Source organism: Sinohyriopsis cumingii, chromosome 8 (genome assembly GCF_028554795.1).
Source record: "Sinohyriopsis cumingii isolate HCF-2022 chromosome 8, ASM2855479v2, whole genome shotgun sequence".
Taxonomy (NCBI): domain Eukaryota; kingdom Metazoa; phylum Mollusca; class Bivalvia; order Unionida; family Unionidae; genus Sinohyriopsis; species Sinohyriopsis cumingii.
This window is the reverse complement of record NC_142968.1, coordinates 40,858,027-40,881,540: the sequence shown is the minus strand read 5'-3', so window position 1 is coordinate 40,881,540 and position 23,514 is coordinate 40,858,027. Positions and strand designations below refer to the sequence as shown.

The window sequence follows — 23,514 nt, the reverse complement described above, 5'->3', positions numbered from 1 at the left end:
ATTGCCTTCATACTATTGTAGCTGTTCCTTGTAATTCTCTTTTTTAATACTGCTTGTGTTTGGCAGAGTTATTGCCCTTTAAATAAAGTTTATTTTTGTTCAGTGCTAATTTCTACTTTTGTAGCAATAACACTGAGCTTTCAAGTTTTATTATTTTGTTTTCAGATTGGCACTGTGCTACACTGAGTTGTATTTATTAATTTTTCATTATTATCATTTCAGAGACTAAGTATATTTGTTTGAAATTTGGTTTACATTTCATTATGTTGTAGATGTCATCAAATAAAGAGTAAAAATACCATCCAAGTTCTGTCTCTGTGCTTTCTTCCTGTTTGTAAATTTTAAGTATGTTAAAATGACCTGTTAAATGTTCAGGTAAATAATATGTATACCATATGTACTCACAAGTCCGACTGCAAACACCATAGACCCTAAGCTGCTATTGCATAACATATTTGTTCACTGATTAGTCATAACAGACCTAGATCTATTGGTGCATTATGCAACATCAGATCTGTTTCTGTATAGTTTGCAGATGGACTTATAAGCAACTAAATAAAGTATAACAAAACCTCCCTAACAGGAAACTTGTTAGGACGAAACTTTTGTCCATCTTCTAAAGATGGCCATTATATGAAAGTTTAGTCTCTCCTGAGGAGGTCAGCCTATAGGGGGGCCAGTTTAGATAAGTTGGATTGTATACACTCTGATAAATTAAGGTATTTAATTTGTTCCATGGTACAGTGATAAAAAATTATTCTTTCCAATCGGCGACAACAAAGGACTGAAATAAGGAGTCTGATTCAAAAAGATGCCTTGGTATTGATATTTCTGCATTCCATGATTCAAATTTTGCTTATACTGATGCCAGGCAATCAAAAAAAAATTTTTTTAGTTCAGAAATGTATGAAATGCACTTCCAAAAAGAAGTAATAGTGTTAACTGCCATACAATGTTTTTTGATGTAGGTGTTAGCAAATCATATGCCACTTACTGACAAATTGGGAAGTTCTTTGCAAGAAGATCTGTCAAAAAGTCATGATGCTTCAGATACATCAGTTGCAGAGGAACATTACTTTTAAAGATGATAACATGACTAAGGAAGATGATGATGATGCATTTGGATCATCAATAACTTCTACAAATTCAAGCATTTGCTTCATGGAAACCCATCATTTACTGAAGGGATCAAGGTGTGTAAACCACAAAATATTTAATAATAATAATGATGACTTTGTATAGCACCTGATCATTAGAAGCTCTAAGCACTTTACAACATTAGACAACACCTATAAGATAAAAAACATATGATATGATTACAAAAACAAACACCATGAAATTAGAAAACATAAAAAAAAACATGCTGAGAATATTTAACGTAGGAAACATTATTAAGTCTTTATGTTTGTTCTTGCAGTCGAAACAAGCGAGTTTTGAGAGCCCTCTTGAATGTGATCACTGTGTCTTTGTGTCTAAGTTCAGTGGGCAATTCATTCCACGTTGCTGGGCCCTGGTATGCAAAAGAACGCTGTCCATATGACTGTTTTCATAGTGGGAATAACTAATGAGTATACGATTGTCAGAAGAGGAGCGTAAGTATCTTGCTAGTGTGTACACATGGGTGAGGTCAGATAGGTATGTTGGATTAGAGTCTGACAGTGAAACGTAGCACAGAGAACAAAATTTATGCTTGATTCTGGATCAAATGGATAGCCAGTGTCGGGTACAGAGCAACGGGGACGTGTGCTCTGATCGTGGTACTCCAAGTATGATCCGAGCCGCTGTGTTTTGAACTTTTTGAAATTTCTGGAGCAGATACTGAGATGAACCAGACAGAATTGAGTTACAATAGTCTAAGTCTTGAAAGTACTAATGAGCACACAAGTGTTTTAGTGGCATCAACTGAAAGATATTTGCAAATTGAGTTGATGCGTCTCAGCTCAAGATATGCAGCCTCGCATATGTTCATGAACAAGCACCAAAACATGACAATATCCTTGCATCCCCAGTAACTGAATTCCATGAAATGTTTTACGCTCAAGGATTTCTATTGAAAACAGGTTCTTCCCATTAAACAGTACAGGTAATTATATGTTATGTTATAAAGAAGGAGGTGTCCACATATATTTCTATTTTATGGATAGAGTCTCTGTTCTCACTAACATTTATACAATGATGTCATAATATGTAAAATTTGAAATACATCTTGTGATTGTCAAATAAAATTTTATGAGAAAAAAACTTGTACACGTTTTCCACTTGTCACAGAAACCTACCAAGCCTGTTACTAAAACCTAGAAATGAAACCAGCCATAGGAGATATCTCCAAATGATGACAGGATTCAAACAAAAACGTCTTTCAGCCTAAATGATAATCAGTAAGCCATTGTAGCTACTTCTTTCATCACCTGCTTTTAATGATGTGAAGGATGGCACATCAGGCCTCTGAGCCCACAAGGTAAAATGTTTCATTTTACATTGAGAGGAAAAATTAACAAAGCAATGGCCCTGAACTATTTACTTCAATTTTGGATGTGCACCAGTTATTGTATTATCACTGGTTCCATCCAATGCACACGCATCACTCATGTACATCAGTTTGCTAATTAAAAGTTCCAACCCACAGGTATATGTATTACATATGTCTAGCGGGTCTGCACCAGTTGCCACCCAATCATCAACAATTATAAATTAAATTCAGCATTTCTGTTAGTTGCAGACATTAAATTATATTACAGTTTGTTTTCTGTGGTAGTTGATGCACAAAGTAAAAAACAATAGTAATGATTGTGCAGTTAAGTAGTTTTGTAAAGCAACTAATACAGACCCCTCTATACCTGTGATGCATACAGCAGAGAAGACAAACACTTTGTCCAATTTAAAATACTAATAACTTCTTTCAGTGATTTGTGGCTGTTGAGAGATATATCCACTCTCACACACATCACAACACTGAAACTGTCTTTGCTTCTCTTCATCTCACAGAGTACATCCTTCTTAGTAGAAGGAGTTGGCCTGCTGCATAGACATTCCTAGATACATCTGCAAAGTTATTGCACCAATACAACTAGTGAAAACTGCCTTTGCTAATAGAAGAGGCCATGATCCCAGGCCCACTGCATGGATAAGAATCCTGAAAAACATAAAAAAATATATCACCTACTAATATGATCAGGTAACATATATGAAGAAGACTGTACCAAGACAAAAATGATTAATACACATGATAATCTCAGCTTTAATAATGAATAAGCAGACCTACCTGAAACAACAACTATTTCAAAATAAATGAATCATATTATTATTATAGGAAGGAACCTACCAAATATACCAACTTGATTTTGGAAGAGTTTCCAACTTCTAAGAGGGAACTGACTATGAAAGTTTCTTTGTTAACAGTTAAGGAAACCACAACATTACATACAATATCTGTCATTATATCGATTGTGCATGGACTGGTGATGTCTGACCCAATTTTCTAAGACTTACATATACATAATCTCTCTTCACAAACTCGTGTAAATGAGGAACAATCTTATTCTAATTGTTTAACCCATATATGCAGCATTGCAGGGTCTGCACTGGGCTTCACCAATGTCGCAAATTGTGATTCTTTTTCCTTACTGGCGACAAAATATACCCTCTGGTGATTTTTTGGCAAAATTTTGGGATATTAAAATTTAGATAAAGTGTTTTGAGTGGAGAAATTCAAAGGCTCTATGACAGGAAGTCACAAACTTCAATAAAGAATTGCACTGGAATCTATTTTTTACATAAATCCTTTGTTCATATTTACAAACTACCCTAACACAGCATTGTTATATCATAATCCACTTATGCTGACATCTGGCCTTAGTACTAATGTATGCCGTATGATAACCAAAATAGTCATGCTACCTGACTAGCTACAATCGACCACCTCTGAATGACTACAATTGACCAGACAATGACATTTTTTATCTTTTTTGAAAAATGTACCAGAGAAAATAGTTTTGCTGAAACTTCAAAGAAAACTGATTACCTTCAACACACTGATCGTTCTGTAGATATACTAAGCAAATGATGAAGAAAAAAATGTCTCAGTCGATATTCTATAATTATTTGATTTTGCTGCAGCAATAATAAATAGGCATTTGGTCCTTTAAAGAGGGCCTTTAGCGGCACCTTCAATAACACATGCACCTTCACCAAATCATGCTGAAGATCTTGATCAAAGGAACTCACCAACAAACAGAAATAAAAGCATAGTTTCATTTTTAATAGTGACTGGAACATATGTATTGTGCTGTGAAAGTTTCCTGTTTACAACAAAACAGTTCATACTCATGATTGCCACCAATAGCAATGTAAAAAAAACCAAATCAAATTTCCAATATTTTGAAACAACAGATAATAGTTGTTGTGTTTTCTAATGAGATTTGACTGATACATGAATTTTCTAATATATGATCTAATACTTGAATTCATATATTTTTCATATACATGTACATTATTTAACATTCATTAAATTTCCATTGTTCTTTTTTTCTCTCTGTGTAAATCCTAGTCACTGATGACAGGTCATTTCTTAATGATTTCACCTGACTGCTTAATTTCAATGTATTTTCAGTTCCCCCCACCTACTTATCTTAATGAGGTGGCCGAGTGGTCTAAAGCGCTGTCCGTTACGGATCACTGCCATCTCACCTCTGTCTGCATGGGTTCGAATCCAGGATTCGGCCAATGTGGGTGTGTGAGAAAGCTTGCCAGTGGCTTCTCGTGGGTCGGTGGTTCTTCTCTGGGTTTTCCCAGGTTCTTCCTCTACCATTAATACTGGCCACCATGCATAGTCTATCGTATGCTGAAAAATGGCGTAAAACCCCACAACAACAACAACAACTTATCTTAACATCTGCTTATGTCGACAATATGACTTTATTCCCAAGTATGCTCTGAGTTTAGCATTATGGCCACCAAGTCTGTCCATCACATGAACGTAAATTTCATCATAAGCTAAATCTTTTCACATTTAGAATCATGTATTCATCTAGTATCTCATTTCCTAAGTATTTTTTTTAAAACAGCATGACAGACGTTTTGGAGTAAAATGTGTTTCTTCAATAATACTTAACCATTTATATGTTAGGAAGTAAATCCATTATCTTGTAAATCCTAAGCTAATAAAGATGCTCACTACAAAAGTGCTCAAATGTCATTTGCTTGCTGAGGTCAAATGAGAGTGCTTTCCCACTGGATAGAGGGACTGACACCAAATTCCCTTAATCATATGCTCGTATTATGATCAGGCAAGTATGATTGAGTAACAAACTTACTCCAAAATTGTTTTCTTCTTAAAACATGATACACAGTCATAATACGTTAGGAGGTAGTTACATTCAGTTATCCTGGATTTGTCATTATCTCCAGTCTCTTAAAAGACGTTCAGCAGCTTAGAGTTTCATGCGAGTACTTGGTCATTGCACTGACATGGTTTTGAGAAAAAAAAACGTTTCTTGCAAATCCAGCCAAAGCAGAGTAACCTACAAAGCTGATGATGACTGGGTGAGGCAGACAGCTATGATTCCCTTTAGAATAATTGGATAACGTAATGGATCCAGGAATATGTGTCCTGAGAAGAAGTTATCATCCCGTCATTCTTTTAGCAAAAAAGAAGTGAGATTTTCCTTTTTCCGGTCAACTCAGTCCAATTCTGGTACCACTTCAGTGTCCTGAGAGGGCCTCCTAGATGCTTTAATGCAGAGCGGTGCAAAGAAGACAGCAGTTTTAAGACAAAAGATTGTTTTCCCATGAGCAGAAACCCATTCTTAGCAACGAAAGTAGGATCCCTCATGAAACTAAACCTTCATGGCAAAAATTAATATAGTTCTGATGGGCTGTTAAGTCTCACTGATTCTATAGTTAGAGTGACTAAGAAGCTGGTTTTATACAAAAGGTGAGTTTGAGTGGCTTTCAGCTGTGGTCTTTATGGTACATTGTTCAACCATGTCAGAACCCATGACAGGCCCTGTTTTGGGCATGGTCAAAGTCTTAGATTGAGGAAGGTCTAAGCTTGATCTGTTAGAAGTCCTCCCTTCTATGATGACAAAATGTGTCTGAAATGATGGAAGTGTAACAATATTTAATGATATGATTCGAGACAACATCTGGGTTTGTATGAAAACTGCATGTATGGTTGTTTTGGCAGGTGAGGAGAAGGCAGCAATGTCCTGGGAATCCATGCCACTCAAAGGAGGAAGTCACTGATCCTTGATATTTCCCACTAAGGGAAGCAATCAGGATAAGATGGCTCTTGGATTTTCTTGCTTTGGGAATCAGAAGAATAGGGATAAAGGCATGAATAATGAGATCATGCCAGTTTGGGGCAAATGGTGACTACTTTCCTTGCTGTCAGACCTGCAGTTGGTGAGATGAGGGTAGGGAGTTTGGCATCCACCACATTGCAGAGGTTCACAAAAATTGAGAGGAGGAAAAAAAAGATCAAGCTATATCTGTAGGAAAGTGAGTCTGCTGGAACCTTAACCTTGCGTGGGATGTGTTGAACTTAAATGTGGATTTGTCTATGAGGATACAACCCAAAAAAGTCCTAAACTGGATGGCAGAGGGTCTGGGGAATTTTGGTTCTCTCTAGCCTTCTGATGACAGTGGAATTGTTGGAAAGCGAATGCCATATCCATTTAACAGTGAGAATATGTTGTTGAATGCTGTTTAAAGAATACATGCTAATAAATAGCTTTTTCTAATGAAGTTCCTCACTTGTCTCTAAAAATTACCTTTTTATGCAATCTCTGAAAGATCATTTGAAACCTTACTCCAAGTGATTTAAACATCACACATCTACCAGCAAAAACATTGCATATTACCACACCATGTTTTGCATGAGAATAGACACATTACTGTAGATCTTTTATTTCCAAAAACAGTAATACTTATTTAAAGAAACATCGAAACTCATGGTTTTTAAAAACCGCTACACAAGTAATATATTGGTGCTGTGGTTTATTTAAGTTACAGAAATTTAACAATTTTAAGTTCATTATAAACTTTGGACTCACCTTTCCATAATGAACCCTATATTTTGATGCACCTAGTATGCTTTAACTGGGTTACATTGCTATCATGGATCACATTTACGAATAAATATGATAAACCACTGGTCTATAATAAATACTTTAATCATGTAACATATACTACAAGTGTTCTCAGTGTTGATTATGTGATTAAAATGAAATGACTTAACGCACTAATGCGACTGCTAGCTGTTATGCAGGTAGGATCTACTTACCTTTTAACTTGTTTATTTTATCTACTTGATTTGATTCAAACGACTAATATAATGATATAAAAGCAGGTCAACTTTTAAACGATAGCAACAATGTAAACATCCATTTATTAATCTGAGATCAAAACAGTTGGTTCTTAATTAGGTTCTCGCAGAAATGCTGTGATTGACACTTTTCCCATCTGAATACACATCACATGATTAGACTAAAAACCAAATTAGACGATAAAACAAACATGAATTTCATGTGACAAGACTTATTTAACTGGTATTTATTTCTTAAAGTGTTGCCACCAGTAGGAATTAATGGCATTTTACTTGATTGTTTTTTCATCGTATATTGCTATTTACAGTGTACCGAGAACTGTTTTATTTTTTTTATACAAAAATTAACAAAATAAATGACTTAAAAGCTCAAAATTTCATAATTCTGAATCCAATGTCTAGGTAATAATAATGGAATTTAATTGACTAAACTAGTGATATATGAAGGTTTCATTTACCTATTCTGATCTTGATTTTCTCCACAAGTAATTAATGGGTTCACAAGGTAATAAAGGAGAGGTGTGTCTGGCCCAAAGGTTGAGTAAAATAGCAGTCTTGTGTGATTTTTTAACATTCTAAAAAAAAATACAATTCTAACCTCACTTCAACCACCCCATCTGCAAATCCCACATTCCTTTAGGTATGTGCCATCCTGAAAGTTGTATGATGCTGTGGAATGTATCCCATGATGATGCTACAGCTAAGGTCTTGGATGATGTTTTATTTTTTTTTTAAAAGATGCAGTTTACAGCAAGGATTTTACTTCTAACCTCACTTCAACCACCCCATCTGCAAATCCCATATTCCTTTAGGTATGTGCCATCCTGAAAGCTGTATGATGCTGTGGAATGTATCCCATGATGATGTTGCAGTTTATAGCAAGGATTTTACTTCTTTTATGCCTTATCTTTGGAATGTGTATCTTTTGGAGGATGCCTAAACTTACTCTGCAATGCATGGCAAAGACTGAGCTGATATGCCAATAAACCCCAATACATACATCTCCCTCTTTTTCTGTCACTTTACCCTACTCTGACAGGGCAGAGAAGACATTTTGCTTGCTAATTTGAGTCCTGTGTGGACACTGCTTGTGCGTTTGAAGAATGGCAAGTTCTTCTTCCTGTTGTAGGCAGATTTTGGGGGATAATATGCTTAAGGTGCATGAACAAATGTGCTGGCTGAGTGAATGTAGAGCTTGACTAGAACTAGAGTAAGACCATTCAGGAGGTGTTGTGAACGAATTCAATTGCTTTTCTGATAGAAGAGTGTCTATTTCTTTGATGCTGTGAACCAGTTGTTATGTGTCAAGAATGGATTTCTGTTTCATGCTCGAATGATAGGTGTTAACATTCTCAGGCATACAATGCCTCTGTCAACAGCTAGGATCTCAATGGTACAGTCTAAAGCGTCTCTAATGAAGACTGGCTTGAAGTTTGATGGGAGCAATCACTGTGAAAAGAAAGACGGTTCATGCTTGGATTTTAGTGCTGTGTTTCAAGTCGGTGTATAATGTCAGCAGTTCAGTCAGATTTCTTCATTAATAGATTGACTGATGCAGAAATTCTGTATCATACCAGTGATGGAGCAAGGCAGACAATAGTTTGGAAGATAAAAATGAAAAACTTCTTCAATGGATGCAGTAAAAGGCCAAGTCCTCCCTGATGATTAAGCTGCCACTTGTAGGTCATTATCAAACTGTTGTGATGGCAGTGCTATAATTGTGTGAAGTGCAAAATAATAAAGATTGCCATATCTTATTATAAATAGCAATCTTTCAACCTCTAGTTGCTTAGTGACATGGAAGCCGATGACTGAGCTGGCACTGACAGCAATACTAGTCATGTTCTCATCCGTCTGTGTGTGTTTCAAAGGTCAATCACTTGGCTATGACCGTCGTCCATCTTTTTCAAATCTTACAAATATGATTAGAACGACACCCTTTACAGTTTAAACAGGTGGGATGATTATCTTCCACCAACAAGAATCTCTTACATGGGCTAAATTAAATCCTGTCCATTGTCATTGATACCCATAATCAGAGATAGCAAAACAATGACATAGACTGGTGTAATTAGTGACACTGAATTTATTGTGAAGTGGAAAATCTGAATAAAGATAAATTCCAGAGAAGATTATGGAAATGACATTATTACTTTGACTAGAAAATCATTTACTACAGAAAACTACCAAAAATAACCGTCGAGTATTGAGATGAACTGTCAGTACACTAGACCATATGGTAGGCCATTAGAATTAAGCTGATTATCTTTTATATTTGCTTATAGGTCCAACTGCAAACAACACTGACCCTGATTGGTCACTACATAATGTGCCAACAGATCAGAGTTGATGTTGTTTGTTACAGCAGATCTGTGTCTGTGCAGTTTGCAGTTTGACTTGAATTAAATGTGACTACATATATGGCTGCTTATTATATAATAATGGGATCTGAAATGCAAAAAATTCATCTACAATTATAAAAGAGCAAAAACAAAGAACAGATGGAGTAAAGGTGGGAAAACTCAGGCAGATTACTCAAACTGGTGAAAGGGCACAAAGTGCTCAGTATTTACAAGACCTGATGTAAGATTTTGCTGACCAGGCACAATCAGAAGTTGTTATCAATATTGTGTGACTTCCATGTCAGCAAGCAGATGAATAAAATCTTGTTCACACATTCTGAGAGGGCTGGATATGATCTGGGAACATATACGAAGAAGAATGTACCAAGACAAAAATGACTACCTCAACTTTAATACTGAAAAGCAGTGATGTAAGGAAGGGTGAGGTATGAAAATATTCTTCCATGTCAATGATTCTGCATCACTAAGCAATTACAGTTGTTCACATGATGACAATCAGAAGACAGGGATCCTAAAGATGTAATAACAATGCAAACAAAAGTGAACATGATGGAAATTTCTTGTTCACACTACAGAAGTAAATACTTACTCAACAATGAGTGGTCTGTAGCAGCTCAAAGCAAGCAGAGTCATTACAATTGGAACAAAAGATTTGTTGACATCATTTCTGTTGTACAACCAAACTAACATTGCTGTGCAAATGTGATGAACCTGAAAAGAAAAGAAATTATTCAACAAATCTGACATTTTTTCCATGATATTATTGACCATATAAGAATGCTGTCTTGTACAATTGTCCCAGTTCAACTTTCTTTCATTACATCATCTTTTCCAGCAGTATTATTCTGGATACAGAGTCATGCCACTGAAATTATGTGTAAGAAAGTATTATTTCCAGTTTCAACAGCTTAAAGATAACCATTTCATTTATTATGAGCATCAACAACACATCATCATCAACTGCTATCGCTATTACACTCGGTATTCATCTCTAAATTGCCACTACTGTTGATTACATATTATCACTCGTGTCCTTCACTGTGTTTATATTAGAGTGATAGCGGTAAAAATAATTATGTTTTCTGAGTGAATATTAATCAAATGGGATATCTGCTAACCTATGTCAGAACTAAATAAGAAATGAAGACAGAATGAGGTAGCCAGGTGCCCTATATATTTTGCATGATCAATCATAAAATATTGACCTAAGGAATCCCTTGCAACTAAATGATACACATATTTTCATTCATTAGGTATATTAAGATAAGATGGGTTAAAAGATTGCTGGAAAAGGAAAATGGAACGTGGCAGAACTTAGTCAATACAACTATACTCAGAAATAAAAAGGATATTTGGAATTTTGGGAGAAGGAAATTAGAAGAATTTAGTAAGTTCATTAAAAACAGTTTTTGAAGAGATGTAATTTTGGCAGTATCTAATTGGAAAGAAGAACCGCAAAGTCCTAACGAGTATCTATCCATGAGTATTTTAAATTTTGTCCACCCTAAAATGATCTATCAATACAAATCCTGGACAGAAGCCAGTTTTGAAATTCTAAATGATCATGGTAATTTAATACCTTTTGAAATAATAAAACAAAAAACTAGAAGCGATGATTTCTTGAAATACTTCTCCTTAATATCCAAAATTCCAAAAGCATAGAAAGATGCCATAAAAAACCATTTAGTACATAATAATTTTGATAAGCAGGAGGATAAAATAATGAACTTGCGAAAACAAGATTCACTCAAGTTTGTTTACAAAGATCTTTTACAGGAAGCTAAAAGGCAACACACTGCAAAGCAAGAAACTTGGATGCAAGTATTGAATAAAATTATAAGTAGTGCGGAGTGGTCTGAGATTTATAGTGAGGCGAAATGCTGTACCAAGGATACCAAGTTGATCTCTTTTAACTTTAAATTAATCCATAGAATAATCGCTACTAATGATTTTCTTAAAAGAATTAACATATTAGATGACAACAAATGTACTTTCTGTAAGAGTGAAAATGAAAGTATTGAGCATCTCATTTATGACTGCAGTATTACTTCAGTTTTGGTACCGTTTTATTGAAGTTTTTGCACCTTTATTTCCCAAATATTGTACATCTGTCCAAAAAAGAAACATTCTTAGGAAGTGAACAACTGGACAGTTTGGGTAATTTCCTGCTTATTTTGGCAAAATATTATATTTATACTGAAAAATCCTTCTATTTTTGCTTTTAAGCAAATAGTTGCAATGCATAAGAACATTGAAAAATACACTGCCAAGGTAAATAAAAAAGAGGACCAATTTCTTCAAAAATGGACCTCAATAATGAACATGTAACTTGTCTCTGACTTGATGGTAAACAGGAACAAAATACTGTAATATCACAAAGTCCATGTCACCTAGATTGTGTGCCATATGCATGTGTGTATGCGTGTGTGTGTGTTTTTTCTTTCTCTGTAGATAATATTTATTATCCCTAGATTATCTGATAACCAGAAATGTTTGATTGTAAGGTGACCTTGAGATGGTTCCCTGACCCACTGGTCAACCTATTACGGGGTTAATAAAAATAAAAAAAATCCCTTGCAGATATCATAGATGTCATCATGTTTCTTTGAGACCTAACATGGGCTACAAGCTCTCTTACTCGTCAAATGATTCCGCTTGCTTCAGCCAGTAACAGAAACACTTGCTCCAAACACTCTTGTGGCTAGATACATATGACAACGATCGATGCGAAATGAACTGGCTCAATGACATTTGCCTTGCAAAGCTCAACTAAAACATACACTGAAAAAACTGACTTAAGAACCCCCTTGTAGAAATTTATAGATGATATAGTTCACATATTAAAAAAAGGATTCTGTATTAAACAAAATATTTCCAAAATATTTACCATATTACATTGTCAAAATGAGGATATTGATGCATAGGGGAAACAAGTCTCTCACTTATGGACATAGATTTGATGTAACTCATAATGGAAACTGGTCTACAACAATTGTAATGGTGCTTGTGATTTATTACAAAGTCATAATGGTACTGGTGATTTATTACAAAGTCATAATGGTGCTGGTGATTTATTACAAAGTCATAATGGTGCTGGTGATTTATTACAAAGTCATATCAATAGCGTTCTTTTGCATACCAGGGCCCAGCAACATGGAATGAATTGCCCACTGAACTTAGACACAAAGACACAGTGATAGTGCTCTAAAAACTCACTTATTTCGACTGCAAGAACAAACTTAAAGACCTAATATTTCCTACCTTAAATATTCTCAGCATGTTTTTTTTGTTTGTTTTCTAATATCATGGTGTTTGTTTGTGTAATTATATCATTATAAGTTTTTTATCTTGTAGGTATTGTCTAATGTTGTAAAGTGCTTAGAGCTTCTAAAGATTAGGCGCTATACAAAGTCCTCATTATTATTATTATTATTATTATTAAATGACTCATACTTTCCCAGTGAATCAGTACAAGAGAAATTACAACCATCTGGTCTTATCTGACAAGAAATGGAGAATGTGTTTTCTTTCATTATTAAAATTAGTAAATGAAAGATAAAAGTAAAACAATCTGCTATATTGGTCAGAGACAGTCACACAAAAATTCAGACAGAAACTTTTTGGGAATCTATCAGCACAAACATTGGACAGACTATTGGATAAACAAAAATTTAGAAGACATCAGGAACAGGTCAAAATGTGCAAGTAATTCTGCTTGGAACAAGTTCATACTTGGGTTCCTCTCTCTCTAACTCTAATTCTAACTCAAAATAATTTATATATTTAAATAAAATAACAAGAAACTTCAGTGATTTTTTTCCCCCATGCCTACCATCCTATGACTGCCCAAAAATTATACAGTGAAGAAACAACACTGGAGTAAAACTGCAGAAAAGGGGCTAAAATTGATCAGTGACATTTACCTTCAATATGTAGTCTTTTGCTGTTATAAATGAGATGCCAGAACACAGACAAAAATAAAAAGGCACCATTGTTCATCACTATACCTCAGACAAGATATTAACTAGGAACAAAATAAACCTGTATTGACCTGTGACCTTTACCATGAACACATGACCCCAATATATCCTCCAGTGATAAAAATACAACTTTTGCACATTTCATCCATTTTTCTTTGAGAGCTCTCAATTTCAAGAACAAAAAGAGAAAATGTGATAAACAAAGCTCTCGACAGTGAGGGTCCCATCTTCACTAGCCAAGGTTCCGATATGATAATCTTATGTATACCCTGACGAATCAAATAGATATATTGGTGCTTAGTCCTAGTGACATCTATTGGATTTCATGAGTTGCCTCTCTCAGTATGTAGTGCTTGATACTAGCCAGTATGTGCAGTTCTAGACCTCACAAGGCATAGTGTGTTTTTGACACTAGCCAGTATGTGCAGTTCTAGACCTTACAAGGCATATGAAACATAGTGTTCTTGACACTAGCCAGTATGCGACGTTCTAGACCTCACAAGGCATATGAAACATAGTGTGTTTTTGACACTAGCCAGTATGTGCAGTTCTAGACCTTACAAGGCATATGAAACATAGTGTTCTTGACACTAGCCAGTATGTGCAGTTCTAGACCTTACAAGGCATATGAAACATAGTGTTCTTGACACTAGCCAGTATGTGCAGTTCTAGACCTTACAAGGCATATGAAACATAGTGTTCTTGACCCTAGCCAGTATACGCAGTTCTAGACCTTACAAGGCATATGAAACATAGTGTTCTTGACACTAGCCAGTATGTGCAGTTCTAGACCTTACAAGGCATATGAAGCATAGTGTTTTTGACCCTAGTCAGTATGCGCAGTTCTAGACCTCACAAGGCATATGAAACATAGTGTTCTTGACCCTAGCCAGTATACGCAGTTCTAGACCTTACAAGGCATATGAAACAGTGTGTTCTTGACACTAACCAGTATGTGCAGTTCTAGACCTTACAAGGCATATGAAACATAGTGTTTTTGACCCTAGCCAGTATGCGCAGTTCTAGACCTTACAAGGCATATGAAACATAATGTTCTTGACACTAGCCAGTATGTGCAGTTCTAGACCTCACAAGGCAGTGTGTTCTTGACATTAGCCAGTATGTGCAGTTCTAGACCTCACAAGGCATAGTGTGTTCTTGACACTAGCCAGTATGTGCAGAAAATCCATAAAGTCTCTACAAGGAGATGCTCTTTCAAAACTAAACAAGACTGATAAGAAATAAATGACAGCCCTCTTTAACACAGCCTACAGTCTAGCCCATTATGCAAAAAAATATCTTCTCATCGAAAAGGCTGAATGCAATTCTGAAGAGAAAAAAACACAGTTTAACTTGGAATTAACAGACTGTATGCTAATAATTGGTCAAGTCTTGAGAAATTATGGAAAGTCTAAATTCCAGTAAATTCCCTTCCATTCTATGTCATGGAATTGCTGATGCATATAAGATATCTAGATAATGGAAAGCTGAAAATATCTGATGTAACAAAATGTATAATATAATTTAAATTCTTTTTAGAAATAAATGTACATTATTTGTTTGTTCTTTCTGTAGCTTAAGTGCATATATATATATATATATATATATATATATATATATATATATATATATATATATATATATATATATAATAAAATCTGGACAAGTGATTTAAATTTTAGGACAAGTGAAAAAGTTGCCAGAACAAGTGAACATTTTTGAAACTTATGAATTTTCTGGAACCAATGTCATCAACCCTGCATCATCATAACAAAAGTACTGACTATCATGAAATAAGCATTGAATAAAAAGATGTAAGAAACACTTATACAGACTAAATAAAAAGGAAACTAATAAAGAAAATGCATAATATATATCATCCTATCAAAAGCAGACACACACCCCACTTACACATAATTTTTCTGAAGAATATATTTACATCAATGCAACTATTTAATAAGAATAAAAAACTGATTACCATGCATTTTCATGTGCAATTTTTTTTAAATGGCTTTATGGGTTTAGTGTAGGAATAGGAGATTGGGACTGACATTTTCTCTTCTGCCCTCCTCGAAAATAGAACATATGTATCCATGGCAACTGTACATAATACAATCACTAGTTACGGACCCTGACTGGCACATTATAACAAGGGATATAAACATCTATTTAATGCTGGCATGCTGATTGCAAGTTTGCATTGCTGCTATTAATGAGATCAAAAGAAAAGATTCATTCAAGTGATCTTGTATGACTTCATTGATACATCCATCAGATGTACCCAAGATACAGTGATCTAATAAGTGCAAAGAAAAGTTTAGTTTATTGACAAAAATGCATATGAATGGTAATTCCAAATAAAATACACTTGTGTGTGCTCTATTAAAAACTTATGAAAAACATGATGAAACCACATGGTGTGTCTGTCTCTTAACAACAATTATTCCATGCACTGCAAATGGGAATAAAACATAATTCTACATTATTAAAATAGATCCTAGATCAACTTACCAAGCTAATATTAGAATCAAAGCTCAACTGTATGTACTTCCAATCAAATTCTATACCTCTTGCACCAACCAACAGGGTCACGAACCTGAAAAGAAATGTCATCTGTTTCAAATATTTTACATATATAAAAAAAACTCTTGGAAAACAGGAAATAGTTTTACACAGTGGTTTTATTCCATGCTATTAGTCAATAAACACTGCCAAACTCAATATAATCTATTTACATATGGCCAATTACCATCTATGTATCAAGCTAAACCATCCATACCTGTTAAAAATAGTAATAATCACAGTTTATTTTTTCTTGCACGTACACATATACACGCATTCAAACACAGTATCTGCACGAGTACTAGCAGCATCCAATCAATGAATGTCTGTATTCAAAAAATGTCATTTTCACAAAACCACCGAAATTGATATTCATGAAAATAAACAGATTCACAATAAAATTAACAGATTTTGATGCAATATAATTAGAAGCTACATATATATATATATATATATATATATCATGATTTTAATTAAAGATATACCATTACCTGGTTGTGATCAGTTCTGCTGTGGCCCATCCCAAACCTGCAACCATAAACTTCAGCTGTCCTTTCCCCGCAATTTTAGTCATGACAAAATGAATTCCTACTAAATCAGCCAGATCTACTGTTGACTTCATAAACTCCTAGAAATAACAAAGTTGACTACTACACTACACTGTGGATATATCACACTGTTCTTATTATTTACATTTGACATAATATGTGTTGTTCTGGGGCCCCGAGTGGCCGAGTGGTCTAAAGCGCTCTCCATTACAGATCACTGCCATCTCACCTCTATCTGCGTAGGTTCGAGTCTTGGATTCGGTCAATGTGGGTATGTGAGAAAGCTTGCCAGTAGCTTCTCGTGGGTCAGTGCTTCTTTCAGGGTTCTTCCTCCACCATTAATACTGGCCGCCATGAATAGCCTATCATGTGCTGAAAAATGGCGTTAAACCCTACAACAACAATGTGTTGTTCTGGATAGAATGAAAGAACAATTAGAAATGATGAGTAGGTACAAAAGTTTTCTTTTTCTATAGCACAAACTAGAAATCAAGCATCATTCACTACCTGAATTTAACTTTGATCATGGTTACATCCCTTTGAATGTTTAATTTTATATGCAGGATCTGCGTGAAACAAATGGGTCAGTCAAGTAGCCAGAATTACAGGTAATTTTTTATATGGCCTGAAAGAGGATTACAACTATTAAAGATGTCTACTAGGTAACATTATACTGCCAATCTGACTGGTCTAGAAGCCTGAAAATGTCAACAGCTTCACAAAACTGGAAACATTTCATCAGCATAGGGCAAGTAGATTTGTCCGACCCTACTGCCAAACTGGGCTACATTATATGACATATTATACCATTATACCTGTTGTGCTAAGTTTGTCTTACTATGAACTTGGCTTAATAATTGTCAGACACCTTCAAAAGTTTTCATAAAACTGCATGTCTACATTCAAATTGTTTTATCTTCACCATCTATCATCAAATCTTCATAACATTCATACAAAATATAGGATATAATTTTGATTAAAATGACTGAATTTTCAAAAGGAAAAAATTTAATAGAAAACTCTACACTGATAAGTAGGCTTGGCCTGTCTTGGCTCTAAGAATTTATCAACTGTGAGGTATAAAAAATAAATTACCCCTATCACATCAAGGCCTCCTGTTGGCACTTCTGATGTTGGGAAGAATGTGGCTAATACAATCATTTTGCACAGCTGTGTGAAGAGATATGCCCCTCCTGCCTGCACACATTTCCAAAACGCACTATACTCTGCCCTGCAAAATAGAAAAATAAATTATAATGCTAACAATAATAATGTAAAATATTATGTTAATATCATTTTTTAAACAACTTATTCTCTACACAACCTCCTGCCCCCAATCCCATCAATAACACAAATCTGAGCCCCTAAGAATTACATTTTCAGTAGTAACTCAGTAAAAAGGAAAACTCTGCATTTTGGGAAAGGGGTTCTTTATCAAGCTGAGGATCCCACAAAACCCCTACATCTACTATCCTCAAAATTATCCAGATGTTTAAGTCTCTGTCCAAAACAATGAAGCAGAGGTTGCATGGCATCATGTACACACAATGTGCACATGCACGCCACAGATCCATAGTTGTGCTAGATCACACAGTACTGATTCTAGGCATAAACATAATAAACAATGAACGGATATATAAAGGGAAAATTAATATGTAAAAAAACTGCACACTACTGCAATAAAATCCCTAAAACACAGTTTTAGAAGCACTACACCTATTTAAATGCCACTTGCTCACAAGTTGAGAAATTTAAATGATGTAACTAGACCAGCTGCAGTGATTTCAAAGCAGGGTTTACAACCGGAAACTTTCAGTGCAACTTTCAATTTTCCTATACTTTTACTAGTCTAAAGTATAAATTATAAACATTTTACGAAAGTAACCATTGTAAACATTATGAAAATGAAAATAAATTCATACTAAAGTGATCATGGCCCCTATTCCAACAAAAAAATTTGTTTGCAGTCTCTTATCTTTAAACCTGAACTGTTAATCATTTCTAAAATTTGAAATTTGACCAATTAATTGGCACTACACTTTTAATATATTGCTTATATAATGTGAAATCACCTACATACTGTAAATATGAATAATAACTTACAATATTAAAAAAACTATTCTTTTTCTATCATATCAAACAGAGGTAATAATAAGTTAACAATAAAGTAATGATATTTATGCACTGATGTTTAAAAAAATCACTGTTCTTAAATTCTGCTTCAAATGCTATTATCCTTTTCCACCTCTAGAAACCAGCTATAAATTTAAAAAAATAAGTATTTAACTCATGTTAGTAAAGCAAAAAAGGCAATTCACATTGACCTTCTTTGGAATATAAATAGCATGCAAAAAATAAGACCGCTCCAGTGGCCTAGTGGTTAGAGCGTCCACCTGGGAAGAGGGAGGTCATGGGTTCGAATCCCTGCCGAGTCATATCAAAGACTTACAAAAATGGTACTAACAGCTGCCTCTCTTGGTGCTCAACATTAAGAGGTTAGTATTAGGACTGGTTGACCTGGTGTCAGGATAATGTGACTGGGTAGGATATCATGCTACATATCTACGGCATGATGCCCTGGTGCTAGACATCACTATAAACTGCCACACTGCAGATATCGTAGCGATATGACTGAAAAATTGTTAAAGCTATGTTAAAAATCTTAGTCACACACACACAAATTAACTTTTGACACAAAATTTGAATGCAGTCATATAGGCTTCTTTTCACAAAAAGGATATCAAACTTATCAAGCTGCACCCACTCACCAAGTTTCATGGTTTTAGGTAAGATGGCATTTATATAATATGCCAAATAGTCACATATTCATGAATTACATGCAAAAATCTTAAAAAAAAAAATGCAACAAATGAACATAAAGCTGTAACATGTGAAATACAGATCAGTGGCTTTTTTGGTGTGGTGTGGTGTGGTACTAAGAAAGATGAATAAAATCACATAGTTTAAACAGTATAACTATAGCACTAACAGTAAAATGTCAAATTTAACCATAGCGAGTTAAATGTGAAATATGGGTAACTGTGATCTAATTTTAAGATGAACATATAGTACTTTTCAGTAAAATGTAAAATATACATCACAGCGACATTCTTTTGTGGTAATGGTGTGATATTAATAGAAATACATTCAACTGGTTGGATGACTCTAAAATTAACCGAGCTTGAGAAATAGGCTGAAAGAACAAAATTTAAACAAATATCAGTGCTCAAACAATTTTATGTAGACACAGGCCCTGGGCTGGTGACTTAAATAAACTCACAAGACATGACTGAAATTCCTCAAGCCTGGGTTCCAATTTCCACATGCCCCAAAATTTCCCCTTTTTTAATATTGTCACACAATGTTGCAATAGCTACAATTTTAATATAATCTCAATAGGGTTCAAAGGGGTTTGAAGGTAATGCAAGTGTCATTAGTGTTCATCACTAGACTAACTAGTGACTGGAGGGTCCTGGTGCTCAAACTTCTCTGCTGGATTTTCTGAGTGAATACTGGTAAGAACCGAGTTGACAGATATCAATGCATTGTTTGCAGTATGTGCAAAGAATTAATAGCTCCCCACCAATCCTTTTTGTTCTCGCTGGCGTGCTTCACAAAGTAAAATTCTGTCAACCAAGATTTCTGAAATTTATTTTGATTAGGCTTTGCTGATAGCTAACTGCTTCGTAAGTCAGCTTAAAAAATAAACTACACTGGAACACTATTCCGACAACTGAAATGATCATACTTTGCATTCAGTATATGCAGTAAAATCCAACTTCAAAGAAATGTGGCTGTTCACAAACTTGTCAGACATAATACATATGGCTAAAACATTCTAATTCAAGGCAATAATATGTGATACCTTTTGTTCTAGTACATGCATCTAGCATCTCATTGATTGACCTATGATGGGTTGTTCCACTTCCTGATCTTACCTATACAAATTAGCACAATGGTCTGACCCACTGCAGCCTTCAAACACATATCACACTATTGTCAGCCAATTAAGTACTATGTGAAATGGTGGTTTATAACAGACATCTTTGCCTTTATTTGCTGCTATTTAAAATGCTCATGAGAAAGTTTTACATCAGCTTCAATTTTGAGCATTCAGAAGTTGGAGTCTGGGCTTGTAGAATTTCAGTCAGGTCTTGTGAGTTTATTTAAGTCACCAGCCCAGTGCCTGTGTCTAAAAAAAAAAAATTCTTTGAGCGCTGCTCACTAATAGACAGTACATCTACAGATAGAGCAAAGAGAAAAACAGCTCTAGCTGGCAGCAAACTGGCTAGATTCAATGTCAAAATAGCAGCTCTGGGTGAAAATCTCCCAGCAAAGAAACGACAACTCACAGAAGCAGGAGAAGTCTACACCTTTTTCTGGAGTGACCAAAGTAAACTGACATGAAGCTGGAGTTTGGTTTGCCATCAAATCACAACTAGATAGCTAGAACACAAATCTTCCAAAGGATGTAAATGACAGACTAATGCAAATACAACTTCCACTGTCTGGAAAAAGACATGCATCTACTATCAGCACCTATGTACCAACCCAGAAGGATCAAATTTTATTAAGATATAAAGTCTCTTAATGCATAAGGACTGAAGGCAGACAAGCTCATGTGTGGAATAAGTATTAATAACATTCAACATCTTGTTTATTGGTTATAGCTATCATACACCATTAAAATAAAATGATGAGTGTAATATCAAAACATAATTCAATTCAAGGACATATCACAGGCGAAGAACATTCACAACATTAAAGATCACGTGTCAAGAACCTGTTACATCATACAGCATCATTAATTCCACACATCCAGTATGTTTTGCTCAGGCCCCCATAAAAGGTAAACGTGTTTCTGCAAACAGTGCAAAATTCAAATAGGGAAAGAAGATTTACAGTTATTTTGTAAAATTGCTTTTCTTCTAATCTAGCTATGTGAATTTATGTCACATTTAACATTCTGATATTCAAGAAATGGACATGCTTTTTTGGGGAAGCATACATGATACAAAATTACAGAGTTGAGGACATTAAATTAGGATACATATCAGGTCACCAGAGCTACACATTTTTGTTCGGCTACGGCTGGGGGTCAGGAGCCCTCATTCACAGATTTTATCAATTTTATATCAAAATATGTGCAGCAGCTTATTAAAACCTCATCCATTTGTAACTTTAGTTCTTGACATCATGTGTAAAGATATTCTAAACTGGACAGGATCCTTATGTGATTTTATTTTAAGCAAAAGAATCAAAGAAAAATTATGTTAGCATTATCAAGCATTCTCCTGATGAATCCAGGGTTAACACTTTCCATTCATATAGATGGTGATAATGATAATGGTGATGATGAGAGGGAGAGAGAACACATAGAAAGCAATAAAAAAACCAAATTTGTTATTTTTGTATTTAAGCCCATACAATAAAATTATGATCATTAAGTGTCCATTACTTCATTTCTTTTACAGTATGATGTTTTTTAACATCAACAAAAATAGAGATAAAAAAACCAAATTTGTTATTTTTGTATTTAAGCCCATACAATAAAATTATGATCATTAAGTGTCCATTACTTCATTTCTTTTACAGTATGATGTTTTTTAACATCAACAAAAATAGAGATTTTAAATCATATTTTAACAAAATAAAAACTATGACTCCTAAATGGACACACATATTTGCTACCATGACAGTATCCCTTAATGCACATTTAAGTGGTGTTCCATTAATGAACTGCAATCATATATCACATCAATGTCAATGGATGAACAACAAACAGTATAAAGACTTACATATTTATTATTTTATTACTATGTTTAGGGAGGCCTGCTATTTCAAGCTACATTTGTCATAGCATAATAAATTTGGTACTACTATTTAGCTCAGGCATTCAACTTCTTATGCCCCCACAAAGTTTTACTTGCTACAAAACCCTTTAGGAATGTGAGACCGTTTTCCTGGTTGATGTGGTCATAACTGCACATATAATGCAGCTAAAGGTTGACTGAAAATTAGGCTATTAGTTGGTGCATTATATCATTTTCACTTGACCAGTGACATGAGAGTATTATATCTGCATACTTATCAGGCATGATCATGATAATATCAACAAGGGAAAATGGTCTGGCATTTCTTAAAGGTGTAGTAGTAAGTCAAACTTTGGGTAGGCATTACAAGCTGTATGCCTCAGCTAAACATCAGTACGAAATGTATTGTGCTATGCAAAGTGTAGCTTCAAATATCAGCATTGATTATTTGACAAGTCACATGAGAAGGGAAAAAAAGTGTCCTCCCATGTAATATTATATTGTACGCGAGTGCTGTGTTTTGCTAAATAACAGAAAACATGGTTTGGTCTCACTACTTTAATGGCTAGGTTCAACTGACTCCAAATGGAGAATACCCACGCAAACTAGCAAATAATTCTGAAACAAAAACCCATAAGTAATCTATGCAGGTAACACGGAGATTATTTCGTGGTTACACCCACCCACCTCTCGCTACCGGTTATACATTTAGATCTAATCGGCAGGAATTTGTTTTAAACATACTTACAAGCCAGAACATTTATAAACAATTATATAAGGTACGTAGGCTAGGGCCACGCAATTTCCAAAGTGAAATAATGTCATATTTTACTATTAAAACAAACGTGGGTTCTAATCACAGGAAACAATATCATCAAGTTCCGGTTACTTTCGGACTAAATGATAAATTGAATAAATTGCCAA

At 34.8% G+C, this 23,514-nt stretch overlaps 1 protein-coding gene across 1 annotated transcript; it reads right to left on the bottom strand.

Moving 5' to 3' along the window:
• Window positions 1-1,196: 1,196 nt before the first annotated feature.
• LOC149793343 (BOS complex subunit TMEM147-like) lies at window positions 1,197-23,478 on the bottom strand. Its single transcript, XM_089967327.1, has 6 exons — window positions 23,339-23,478; window positions 17,873-18,008; window positions 16,721-16,857; window positions 16,179-16,263; window positions 10,277-10,398; window positions 1,197-3,133 (listed from the first exon to the last, which is right to left on the bottom strand). The coding sequence occupies exons 1-6, from the start codon at window positions 23,413-23,415 to the stop codon at window positions 2,998-3,000; spliced, it is 693 nt and encodes a 230-aa protein (XP_089823453.1). The 5' UTR covers window positions 23,416-23,478; the 3' UTR covers window positions 1,197-2,997.
• Window positions 23,479-23,514: the final 36 nt, after the last annotated feature.